Below are 14,273 nucleotides of genomic sequence, written 5' to 3'. Positions count from 1 at the left end.
TTGGCACAAGAATGAAATTTCGGTTTAAAAGATCAGATAAAAAATAAGGAAGTTTTGAAATTGTGAAGTTCCGATAAAAGTCAATATGAATGTATGCAAATGAGTGAGTTAATGTCTTTCCCCCTGCAACTTATACTTGCCATATAGTTTGTATATAAAATCTTGAAATTTCCAACGTTTTTTTTTTTTCAAATTCTTATATTTCTGATCGATCATTATCAGTATTTTGAACTTACTCAGCCAGGAAGAACATGTTTTACACTACCATGGAAGAAAGATTTAATTTCCGTCAATTTTTTGTTGACACTTTCAATCAAAAATTGTGAGGTGATGACATCATCGGCTCACTCATTTGCATATTAATATCAAATGTCCGAGAAATGTGTCGCAAAAGTTAGCAAATCTTCACAATTATATAACTTCCCTAACTTTCATCCGATGTGTTAAAATTTTCACCGTTGTGCTCAGAAAATTTTGATCTTTTTTTTCTGACTGTAACTTTTGAATGGTAAGGAACTTATATACGTACTCAGTGAAGTTGTAATTCCAATGTAAAGTTATTTTCTCTTATTGTTCCTTTTAAATATTGATTTCCCCGTAAGCTGTCATTATAATCACGATGCATGCATGTTATTTTTTCCTGCCAAGCAGGACACACTTAACTGTGGAAACTCTAAAATATGCGACGAGATTGAATAGGCGGAATTTGGAATCAAGTTGTCAAAATGACAATTTTATTGAACATCGACAATTTGAGAGCAATCGGTGAGCATAGAGCCAGTGTGATGATTAATGAAAGCGTGAAAAATTCATGAATACTGAGAGAAAACATTGCATTGATCATGGATATTACACACCAGTAAAGTTAAGACAACACATAGCTTTTTTATACGTATTATATATATATATATATCATAAGAGTAATAGTAATAAATATTGATATTTTTTATCTTTATCATTATTAGTATCATTATTATGATTATTATTATCATTATCATCATTATCATCATTATCATCATCATCATACAGGGGTCACTAAAAACACTTAGTGATGTCGGGCCACCAAAATTTTAAGTTCAAAAATTCAAGGGCCATCGCAGAAAAAAAAAAAACATATAAATATAATTATTCATATACTCCATATATAATTTTGTGTAACCGTAGGTGAAAAGGTGCATGACGCTAACTGTTACGTACGTACATAAAAGACGTGAGACGTGAGGTGAGATTAAAGTACAATGAGCTGCAGGCACTTGGGTAATGTTGGGGCACAGGGAATGATTTTTAGACTCTGACAACCATTCCAGACGGCCAAAAGAACAATTAATATCACTGATTCAAAGGTCAAGCCGGATCTAGGGCTTTCGTGCTTCATAGATACTATTACGTCAACGACTGTAGCAGGATGGCACGGGTTTTGCATTGTTTGTAAACAAGCAGAGCTATCGCGACAGTATCGATCAAACCTGACATTCACAATAAGTAATTACTCACGTACACTAAAGTCAGAAGAGCAAGTATAGAACCAGAAAGGGGGGGGGGGAGAAACATATATTATGAATTTAGATACAAACATATTTCTATATAACTCCCTCACAGGTTGTCTACAATTTCAGATTTTTCTGACAAATCATTTGACTATCAAATAAGACAATTTATATGATGAGAAAATAGACTAGTTGTTAAACAACGAAGAAACACACTCACTGACTCAACTTGCACATCACTTCTGAAAAACGAGAAGTATCATAACAAATATTAACATACACATTTTCAGTCAAACTCACATACACATGCTGTCACTCATATACACAGACGTGCAAATATGAAGCTTACAGGTTACTCAAGTATCTGAAATCACCAATTAAACACAATTTAAACAGTCACTCTTAATTCCTAATGGTACTCAATATAAAAACCAAAACTCAAGTGATGAAAATGATGCTTCGGTTAAAGGCAATTTCCCCAAAATAAAGCAGTGGTCACGAATCCAAGGTTTTCACCCACGGGTTTTCACCTTTAATTGCATGTGCTCAGTTGCAACAGTGAATGTACAAATACAGTGAATTTCACTTCAACACGTTTTCTGACAGTGCTCCAAGTTAACCTCTTCATCACCAATCAGAACCATGCCTCGCCCTCCGGACGCTCTTCCGTATCCTATCCGGGATTGCTCGGCAGGTGGACAGGATGCCGACGAGGTGCTTCACCGTGCTCTCCTTTCTGTTCATGAAGACGTAGATCAGTGGGTCTAGCAGGGCGTTGAAGTAGGCGATCCACATGGTGGCGGCGGCAACGGAATGGTTCACCTTAATGGGGAAGTAGCAAAAGTGAATGATGTTGTAGGGAGCCCAGCAGAGAATGGTGGTGAGGACCAGCATAGCACCTATGTAGGAAGGCAGAGAAAGAACGAAAGTGCAGTCTGGAGTCAGTTTGATTAACCCCTACTATCATCAATCTAAACAAAACAAGATTAAGCATAAAATATATGACCAATTTCATCATATTCCTCATTCAAACATGTCTAGACAGCTAGATGAATTATGATTTTTGCCCAGGTGCTTTCTTGCCTTGGAATTTCTAGATCCTCTTCCAACTACATACTGATAGAACGCGGTAATAGAACTGCTGAATGTATCAAATTCCATGGTTTGATTTCATTTTGAGCAAACTCATACAAGTTTGTTAAGCATTGTTAATCAACCATCAAGGGTACAAATCATAAATTCGTATTCCAGTGCACAGTGTGATTAGTGTAGTCATTGCCATACCATGCTAATACAGTGGACTTCCGATATAACCGAAAAAATAATGGTAACACATAGCGTGGATAATGTTGTGGCTTGAATTTTTACTTCGTTGTAACCGGAATTTCGTTTTAACCGTGTTCGTTATAACGGGAGTGCACTGTAGTGGGAGAATGCCGAGGGAACGCCGAATTTGTATGTTAAGCACGATCACACATGAAATAGGTTGGTAACGATATTAAGTGCTCGTTACTGCATGAGAATTTTTGAACCTTGTCATCCAGAACGCGTCGATTTGATTGTTTGTATTAATTCTACGTTTCTGTTTTATTACCACCATCCACTTTCAAGTCGTAAGATCGAGAAGTTCATAAATTCAGCCACATAGAATGATCTGTTCCTTCAATTCAAAACACAGTCCTAAATTATTATAAGTATAGGTCATTGACTTTCTAGTCGCCTTGCTCCACATAGATGCAGACTTACACGTGCATGTCTATGTGTGTACTATGCACATTCTACAAAACTGCAATATAAAATGAAATAACCTTTACCTGTCATGGCTACTTTCTTTTCCCTGCTGAACCTTCGCTGGTGCGCGAACATCTTTTTCCGCGCGCTTTGTGACCGCCTTCCTTCAGCAGTCTGTTCTCTCTGCGCTCCCTCACCACTAGCGAGTTCTCCTTGTGATGACTGCCTCTGGTCGTCAGAGCAGATCACGTGATCATGCCTCTGAGATACCAGTCGCGACACAGAGAAGGGCTGCTGCGGGTGGGTTCCTCCGGACGAAGAAGAGTCTCTGGAGTCGGGGATAATTACCCGGATATCGTTCAAGATAACATCGCTGCTTCTCAATCCCTCCTGCATCTGCACTGCTTGACGTTCACCTCGGCGTTGAACGTACCTGCTGCTACTTTTGGATTTGCTCCTGGGGGACTCTACGTGTGGGGAGAAGGACCAAGCTCCTCCCGCTCTTGCCTGTCTCTCTGGCGCGCTGTTTTGGCTGCTAACGCTGGAGGATCCAGTCAGCGTCCTGCTTACCTTATGCGCGGTTTTCACGCTATCATATTGCAAGAGCTGTTTCTCGGTCTTCCGGATGTAGTAGATGACGCACACGTAGCAGATAATCATCACGGGAATGGTGATACCGAAGATGACGGTGAACCAGATTGCGTAGTAGCTGCACACGTCCCACTTGGGCGAGCAGTGATGGGTATGAGGGGTGTACTCAAACTCCGAAAGGAATTGGAATGTTGGTGGAAGGGTGATTGTGATGCTCACTGTCCAGATGAAGGCAACCATGATAACCATTCGTCGTCGTGTTGGCGGGAATTGAATGGACCAGACGATAGAAAGATATCGATCAATAGCAACACACATGACGTTGGTGAAATTACCGACACTGCAAGTTATCGCGAAGAACCCATTGATCTGGAGAGGGACAATCATAGAATGGAGAGGGTTGGCATTACAAACGTCGTATCAGCAAAGCTCTTACCACTTCAAAAAAGAAGAAGAACAAGAACAAGAACAAAAATGCCATCTAGACCAATATGGCGGTGCAATACGAAATCTTCAAAGACAATATTATCTTTAAACATGTTATCACCATGTAATCGTAGATGTATAACAAGCAGCGATGTTATGTTCCCAAAACCTTGAACTCAAGCCATTTGTACTCCGCTATAGTAAACTTTTTAACAAAAACAGATAAGGAATGAACAAGCACAGCAGGTATCTCAGGTTTCCACTATGACCACCTGTAAAGACTCCCACACACACACATACACACACACACACACACACACTCTCTCTCTCTCTCTCTCTCTCCCTCTCTCTTCCTATGTGTATATATATATATATTTATATATATACATATGTGTGTGTGTGTATATATATATATATATATATATATATATATATATTTATGTATGTGACCGTGCATCACAAAACGAACAAAAAAGTCGCACCCCTTGATTTACGTGAGGACTCAAAAAGGTGAAATGGGTTAACTGAGTTATTATTGAGCTTTTTCATATTTTCTGAAAGAGTTCTCCTTCTTCTCATTTATTCATTAGTTTGGGATCATAACACGAATGGGAAAGTGTGTTTTCAGCAGTTTTCATACAACCCGTTTTGAGGGGAGAGTAGAATGATCAGGTATGTCGCAGAGGCCACTTTTCATTTCTTGAAATCCTTTGCACACACTTCACTTTCAAGTCTAATAACTTTTGAAAGGATAATGCTACTGCTTTGAATGTTGGCATTGATCATGGACAAAATGTGTTAATAGAGCATATCTAATGTCAGCTTGATCTGATAATTTCTTCATTGTTGTTGCTCCAGTGGTTTACATCCTGTGTTTTGTCTCTTTTATCACACAGCTAGCACTGCTTGGTAAAGATTAAGCGCTTGAATAGACCCTGTACTTCGAGAACCTCTTTTCTCATTTCACACTTTTCCAGAGTGTGTGCTTTCTCTCCAATATTTAGATAGGTTAGAAGAGTCCATATGGATTGAGTTATACATTATTTTAAAGCTTAGAATCTGCTCTCTCAGGATCTGCCTTTAACTAAAAACCCATATCTAGCGACTTTTTGTTGGTTTTGTGGTGCAGGATCACATATACCAATTTGTACACACTCATGCATTATGTATCGTATATATCTTATAAACACACATACATACAACCATACATACATCTGCGTGAACTGACAATATTTTATTTACATTGTAGGAATGAGTGTGTAAGCTATCTTTTTCTTGTCATTGCCTAAAATTCAACTGAATAAAAATGAAGTAATATGAATGATGTAATAATAAAAGCCATAAAAATGAGAAAGGCTTCTAGTTTCTTTATTCTTGTTTGTCAGGTTTATTTTCACATTCCCTCTAGAACATACACAGACAGTTCAATGTCGTTGTAAAAGGTACAAACACTTTTCCATACACATATTCATAAATGTGTAAAGCAGTACATTGATTATTATGACACGTTCTGGCTTTAGGGAAGTTTTGATTATGGGATAGGACCAATGCATTCCTACTTGGCTTGTTCAGAGAGGGCCCTGAGGAATCCCCCTCAGCTTAGTCATGTCATGTTGTGTCTTTGTTGTTTGTTTCATTTTGTCTTATTTTTTGTATAATGTATTATGTACTTGTAATATTATAATAAGTATTTTTCAAGATATTTTAGAGTGGTTCGCAATCTACAAGCAATGCTTTTTTAGTGGACTTCTCTGTTCTCATTTTTACCCTTCAAACATAACGATGTAATTCCAATATATGTGCATATATTAGTTTGTTGATTATCATTGATTGTTATACTTTAATTTGCAATGTATATATGCTTATATGATTGAATTTTTGATTTACGTTGTGTTATGTTTTGTTGAAGGAAAAATGAGAATGAAATATATGAAATGAATGAACGAAAGGAAAACTACAAGTCTATTTTAAGCTCGGTAGCGCGTGACAGCTTAGTCTGTATCAGAAGGTATTATAGTTAGATCCTGCTGAATTGGCGGATGAAATGAAAGATTATAGAGTAATAAGCACCGGATATACTCAACTGAATGACATTGTTTGACCAAGAAGATACGCGTAGGAGTTACAAAGGGAATGCAATATCACGTGCAATAACTTGCGAAGCTGTATCGGTGCTCCTGATTTTAACGAGTCTCTATCTGCACTTTCTCTCACCCTCTTTCATTGCTCCCTCCCTCTCTCTCTCTCTTTCTTAATTTTTTGAGGTTCTAAGAAATTTGAGCGCCACAGCCGAGCGCTATGTCTTATTGTATAAGACACGTACGTGATGGCGCCTTACACTTCTTTTCTCATTTTTGTCATCTTTATCGCAGGTTTTACGAGTATCATTAGCAAGGTGGTCTGGCTGAGTTTACTCTCGGTAAACAGTCAAAAACCTAATGTTCAAAGTCACCATGCTAAAATTACGGTCATATTGCTCGTATGTTGGTGCCCGTAAAGAGTTGTGTAATGATAGCATTATATTAGATTTCTAGATTGATATGAGATAAAGAAAGACAGGTATTCTGTGAGAGAAAAAGGTAATGCTTACATGAAGTGTAGTCTGAACAGCAATTGAAATAAGAAAAGAAATCCCTGTGCCAAATATTGTTTCACGATCGCAAATTGATTAAAACAGCTCTATTAGAATACTGGCGCCACTCTCCTGGTGTACGATTAAATGACAATGTTTGATTTGTTGGTGATACCTTACGATTTGCAGTACTGGCAGGGACAATCATTAATTACTGTATGGTTCCATTATTTTTTTCCCCTTAAAACAACAAACGTCAATCAATCGACAATCACATACACACTGTTATTGTTGCTTTAAACAACAAGCAACAACAACTCAAGGGAATAAAATGTTGCGTTTCAGGACTGTAAATTGCCTTTAGAAAACCATGAAACACAATGTTCCTGTTATCCACATTAATGACATGCTTAGAAGTGAAAGAGAGAAAGAAAAAAAAATCCTGTCTTTCAAAGAATTCAAATTTTGGTCCTATACAGTTCCTTCCGAGTCAAGGCAAAGTGAATGCACGAAATAATATCTAGGCTGCTTACGTTCGCCATTTAAACCAACAACACTGTTATTTGCAACACCGAAAAGGCTCACTGTACACTGTTATTTGAATGTGCATATGCTGCTTGGCAATGGTTGCGTGGTATAGAGGTATGAGCTCACACACAAAACATTATTTTTCCCCCAACCCTTTCATGTTGAAAGCATTTGTGTTTGCTCACAGTTATCAATGTTAATCGACGTGCACTCGCTTCACTTGCATTTATGCCAAATCGATGATCCATTAGGGTAGTGGTCGAGGTGACTTATTCACGTCTCTGTTCCACATAAAAGCGACAATTTGTACTAAAAGGTTCAGAGAAACATAGAAAATGAGAAAGAGAGTGAGAGGGATATATACATATATATATATATATATATATATATATATATATATATATATATATATAAAGGGGCAGAGGGGGAGACACCAAGCTGTTGTATTGATTATATGCATTTGTGTGTGTGTGTGTGTGTGTGTGTGTGTGTGTGTGTTCATTAATTGTCTATTTGCGATGTCATTTTTAAAAGCAAGAGAATATTAAGCGGAGGATGAAAGTTGAGGTGTGAATATTCTTCAATTCAAATTCAATTTCAAATTGACGAAAATTCACACCTTAACCTTTATCCCGCTACTTGATATTTTCTCCATCTTGGACTACTATTACTTAACATAACGGGTGCTGTTCGTTATTCCAAAGGTTCGCTATTCAGAAAGTTCGTTATTCCGAAGGGTCGTTAATCCGAAACACGCAAAGACAAAGTGAAGAAACTCGCATCTGATGTTTCATCTATTTAGTATTGTTATCATTATAATTAGTATTCTCATTATTACCACTATTATTATATAGTTGTTATTACTATTATTGTTATGATGATGATGATGAAGATTGTTATTATTATCATTATTATTATTATTATCATTATTATCATTATTATAGTATTAGTATTATTGTTATTACTATTGTCTTATTACTCCATCACGAGACCATCAAATGACCAATCATGAACTGAACGTGATTGAGATGCTCCTTTGGGACTATAGGCAAAGGCGACGTATATCACACGCATGTAATTATTAAGTCCTAAACCTACCATGGCAACGATTGGTTTACACCTGAAGGTCCAGTTTACCTTTGGGAGCAGTCATTTGAAAAATATTCAAGATATCGCCTTTCATGCATATGTGTGGGTCTGTTGTACCACAAAACACCCTCCCATATAAAAGTTTTGCAATAAAGCCTAGGATATAAGGAGATGTCGGTATTTTTCTCAATGAACCGTAGCAGTATACGGTTTAGTCTGGAACCATTTTTATTATAGCTATTGTTCACATTTTCTATATCTAACAGTACTCAGCATCCATTGTACTGATTCAAATTTTCACAGTGGTTGTTTCTACCCCTAACTTACATTTTAGAACTATTTTAAGCATCAATGCTGGGTTTTTGTTTCATCTGCAAATGGTAAAATATGCCTTTCAAATATAATCCACCAGCTTATATCTTCAGGTCAAATAACTACGGTTGATCGCATTGTTTAGAGATAAGAAGCGTTCGAGATACGCATTTCATGTCTATGTACATGGCAATTTGTGCACATTTTGCGGCTTACTCTGGAATATGATTGGAAATACACCGTTGGAAAAAGAAAAGGAATATTATTCTTATTACCAACATTGACCAAGACCAAACATTATATGCGATCATACATACACACACACGAACACGCACACACGCACGCATATATATATATATATATATATATATATATATATACGTATATTTGTGTGTGTGTCTGTGTGTGTACATGAGAAACTATAGATACTTGTCCGATTACAGTATTCGATACATTAGTTTGATTAAAGCTGTGAAAGAAAATACGGGACGATTGTTCTGCTGTAGATATCGTATTTTATCATGCCAGGTATTTGTAATCCCGATATTTCTTACCTATAAAACAAAGAGTGTGACCTCGTTACATAAAGTCAGTTCATTTCGTATTTGTTGCATGCCTCTATTCACATACCAGCGGCCATTTCGTACTGTTACTGTCGCCTTTCTACCATGTTCTACGTTTTGTCCTCCTGATCGCATCCAAGGGTATTGCTTTGATTATTTCAAAACTGTTCACACACACACACAAAAAAAAAAAAATACGCGGACAAAGAAGTATGGCTTAGCCCATTTGATGTTCAGCATCACTAGCTTAAAAAAAAACAACAACAACAACAACAAACTTGTTAACTGAAAGCGGTGATGGCGCCAGTATGCACATGAATTATTTGTTGCATGAAGAACAATAAAGCGGTGAAATTATTACAATTACATTACTTGGCATGATTGAACTGAAGCAGTAGTGCATTAAGGTAAATTTTGCACGCTATAGATAACAAAAACGAGCAATAGACTCGAGGACGAGTTTGACAGAAGAAAAAGGAAGAAAGAAAAAAAGGCTGACTTCACTGTCATGACAACAAATAGGATATCACAAAGTTGTAAAGATGACTCAATGGCAACTTTCCTTGTCTGTACTGTATATGTGATTCTCATTCACGTATAAGAATTCGGTCATGTGTTCAACAAAAGGTGAGTGTTTGTTCTAATCACAGTTTCTGGTTGTGAAAGGTTTCCTCGTTGTTTCATAGTCGCATATCTAAGGTTTACTACCACGTATCAGAAATTACTTATGTTATATTTTAGGTAGCCTTGCAAATACTATAGGAAATCTCGAACAGAGTAGACTATTTCTTGCTTAAAAGGCGTTGCTTGACCCGTGAGGCCAAACTCATACAAACACTCGCTTGTCGCAGGTTGAATGAAAGGTTTCCCAGTCAAAGACGATAATATAGCAATAGAAATCGGTTATAAGTAGCCTTTCCTGTTTTCCTTATTGCCACTGAATTCAAGGTTAGCATGGACTGCATATCGGCTACCTAAAATATAACATAAGTAATTTCTGATACGTGGTAGTAAACCTTAGATATGCGACTATGAAAAAACGAGGAAACCTTTCACAACCAGAAGTTGCCATTGAGTCATCTTTACAACTTTGTGATATCCTATTTGTTGTCATGACAGTGAAGTCAGCCTTTTTTTTTTCTTTCTTCCTTTTTCTTCTGTCAAACTCGTCCTCGAGTCTATTGCTCGTTTTTGTTATCTATAGCGTGCAAAATTTACCTTAATGCACTACTGCTTCAGTTCAATCATGCCAAGTAATGTAATTGTAATAATTTCACCGCTTTATTGTTCTTCATGCAACAAATAATTCATGTGCATACTGGCGCCATCACCGCTATCAGTTAACAAGTTTTTTTTTTTGGTTTTTTTTTTTTAAGCTAGTGATGCTGAACATCAAATGGGCTAAGCCATACTTTTTTGTCCGCGTATTTTTGTGTGTGTGTGTGTGTGTGTGAACAGTTTTGAAATAATCAAAGCAATACCCTTGGATGCGATCAGGAGGACAAACGTAGAACACGGTAGAAAGGCGACAGTAACAGTACGAAATGGCCGCTGGTATGTGAATAGAGGCATGCAACAAATACGAAATGAACTGACTTTATGTAACGAGGTCACACTCTTTTTTTTGTAGGCTGAACAAAAAAATATATGCCTCAAACATTTCTTGCTTTACGGTACCGATAGTTGTTGTGTTTTTTTTTTTTTTTCATTCTGAGGTTCATCTCACGCCTCTGCCGATTGAGGATTGAGTGAACAGAGCTAACCCGTGCTCCAAATCGTCATAAGAAATACGGTATACGATCTTTTCCTCCTAATTCTCCCTTACATATACATATACATATATATCTATATATATATATATGTATATATATATGTGTATTGATATATATATATATAAATATATATTATGTATATATATATATATATATACATGTATGTGTGTATTTATATATATATATAAATATATATTATGTATATATATATATATATATATATATATACATAGAGAGAGAGAGAGAGAGAGAGAGAGAGAGATGATATCCCTAGCTTTCTCTCTCTTTATCTATCTCTTTCAGCTTTAAATTCATTGTCATATTCCTTCTGTTTCCCATATAGCCTATATACTCTCCTATACTCTTTTGTTCTCTCCTTATGCTCTTACTCCTCTCTCTCCTTCCCTCTCTCTCTCTCTCTCTCTCTCTCTCTTTCTCTCTCATACCGTTTCATTCATTATCTTTCTCTTTCAATCACTTAGCCCTCAATCTCTTTCTCTTACGCTGTTTTATTTATTTCTCTCACGCGAGTCTCTTGATTTTCCACAATATGATTTAACTCACAATAATTATTGTGCCGTCGCCTCCACTTTGTGCTCAGGACGTACATCACGCTGTGAAAATGCTGACGTGAGCGATCGGGCTCTCAATTTGGAGGACCCGATTGGAAGGATAAGAATCTTTACACATTATGTCAATATAGAATTAGTTTAAGTGAGGGTCGTCAAATTATTGGCATGTGGTCTGCTCTAGGAAGTTTTCTTAATTAAACCGAGTGATTGAACTGCCAGTTACTCAATGTGCACTGCAATTACATGTATTGTTCAACTAGACAGATCTGTATCAGGTAGAGTAAACTGTAACGCACTGAATGGGAACAGGTTTATTACAGCCAGACGTAAAATAGCACAATTATGAAGGTTTGAAGTTTCATGCTTGTAGAAAATAGTGCTACTAGTAGCGATCGCCATCTTTACACGATCGTCGGAGTGTCAGATCATATTTCATGATAGCATGATAGCGACAAATATCACGGTTTCTAGAAATTGATGTCATCTTCAACATTCCATAAGATTTTAGTGAATATTTTGTAATATTTTGTTAATTTGATCCTACCCCATTGATATTTTATATAGTCAATTTGAATTGAGAGTGAAGTCGAACTGTCTACAATCAGGGTTTTCAAACAAGACGTGGCACATCAACTTACCGTACATACAGTAGCGTTGTTAGTGAGCAAATAACCGTTGTCGAAGATGGCAGCTACGGAAAACGTCATGCTAAAGAGAGTGATGCCGAGATCGATGACGTTGAGGTTGACGATTAGGAGGTTGTGGTAATTCCGCCGTAACTTCGGCGACGTGAGTATCTGCGTCATCGCCAGGATATTGGTAAAGAACGCGGCCACCATAATGACGATCAGCGTCACGGCTTCGGCGATGGCAGCCGGGCTGCCCGGGGCATGTATAAGGGAATCATCACTCGACGTATCGGTGTCATTCGGCGTCACAGTTGATAATAACACTTCTTCCGCCATTTCGAAATTCAGGACGCAACAGTCTTGACCCTTGGCATTGGTAGATCAAATTATTAATCGAATACCCCTGTTCAGACTTATCACGCAGTGGTCTTCTACTACAATGCTTGTGAAATGCTGGAATTCTATAGTGCGAGAGCTGCGAACATCTGAGCTAAATCTAACGCATTTTAACGCTGATTTAATTTCATATCAGTCGTCACGAGCAAAGTCCAGTTTTATTACTCACTGACACACTATCACACACACACACAAACATCATCACCATTGTCATCATCACATACACACATACAAACGACAAATATCTTTTCGAAACAGAAAATGCCGTTCTTGGAAAATGAGGGTGCTCAGCACCGAAAATTGGTCTCCCCTCCCAAACCTTACATAATGATTTATGACGTGATTTTGATTTACGTAAATATCTTACTTTGATTTGAAGATAGAAAAAATATAGTTATATCCAGTTACAAAATGTAAAAGTTGGAAGCAAAATTAACTCAGATAAAATCTTTTCCCAGTTCTTAAAGTGATGAAACCTCGCAGAGAAATTTCCAAATTTGTATCAGATCCTTTCTAGCGCCAGTAATTGATTTGCAATAAACAGACACATGAACACAAAATTCAACACGCGACTGTGTCGGTCGAAGATAAGTTTAGACGCAGTTTTATCGAACTTCCGGCTTTTTCATGTCGTAATCAATCGTGTAAAAGTTATAACGCGACTTTTACAGACACTTATGATCAAAACAATTCCGATTTGAAATACCGAGCATGACTGCGCCTGAAAAAAAAAATCCTTGGGGAAAAAATCGGCTAGAAATAATTTTATGTAAAACAGTTCCAACGATGCGCTTAGTGTTTACATGCTGTCGAGATTATTTTATGGCGACATGGTTTTAAAAACGCAAATTTAACAGATGAGTAAACATGGACCCATCAGAGATAATCATATTCACTACAGCAAAATGAAGGATGCACGCAGACTATGTCCGGTCCGTCTCCGGTCAGAGCGCTCTTTCATATGCGCAAATCAAGCAGCGGGGCGGGGTGCCACTCGTCCGTACGTTTAACGGACTGCGCCATGTGTGTAAATGCGCGGCGTTAGACGGTTATACTGAAGTATCCTTTGCGAAGCCATAGAAGCACACAAAAGCGTGGTTCATCTTCGTATCAATTGCAAAAGAACAGGAAAATTCAGTAAAGAAGAGGTAATCTGGACAGACATTGTACAACTTTTATAGCGTATGATGTAATTTGCTGGCTTCCTTTCCATCTTTGAATATAAAAAAAAAAGACATTCAATGTCAGCAAGCATTGATACAGTCATTCATACGCTTTTATTTGTGACCTCAATGACGGATGGACTACTCGAATAAAAATGAAACTTCTTATCGCTAGTAGTGCACTCTGGCAAGATAACAATGCCTTCAGGCTCGATCAGTGGTTCTGACCGAGAGAAACAAAAAAAAAAATTGTACTTTGTTTCTCCCAAAAATTCCCCCAAGGGATTGTCGAGGAGGTAAATATTCGGAGTTTTTCTTCCTCCTAATGTGTGAGATATTATGAAGTATCGCTTTTAGAGAAGCCGGGGAACATGGGACAGTTTTAGTGCGTTTTATGTGTGCTAAACGCGTGGATCATTTCTTTTATCTGAAATCTGTGGGG

The 14,273-nt window shown here is 37.4% G+C and overlaps 1 protein-coding gene across 1 annotated transcript; it reads right to left on the bottom strand.

Moving 5' to 3' along the window:
* Positions 1-2,114: 2,114 nt before the first annotated feature.
* LOC139738116 (5-hydroxytryptamine receptor-like) lies at positions 2,115-12,518 on the bottom strand. Its single transcript, XM_071648780.1, has 3 exons — positions 12,282-12,518; positions 3,302-4,178; positions 2,115-2,386 (listed from the first exon to the last, which is right to left on the bottom strand). Exons 1-3 carry the CDS (start codon positions 12,480-12,482, stop codon positions 2,115-2,117), a joined length of 1,350 nt encoding a protein of 449 aa, XP_071504881.1. The 5' UTR covers positions 12,483-12,518.
* Between the last annotated feature and the right edge of the window lie 1,755 nt (positions 12,519-14,273).

This window comes from Diadema antillarum, unplaced genomic scaffold, assembly GCF_040938485.1.
Source record: "Diadema antillarum isolate AM-2024a unplaced genomic scaffold, OU_Dant_1.0 seq00000722_RagTag, whole genome shotgun sequence".
Taxonomy (NCBI): Eukaryota; Metazoa; Echinodermata; class Echinoidea; order Diadematoida; family Diadematidae; genus Diadema; species Diadema antillarum.
Note: the sequence above shows the minus strand (reverse complement) of the source record. Positions and strands in the feature narration are given on the sequence as shown.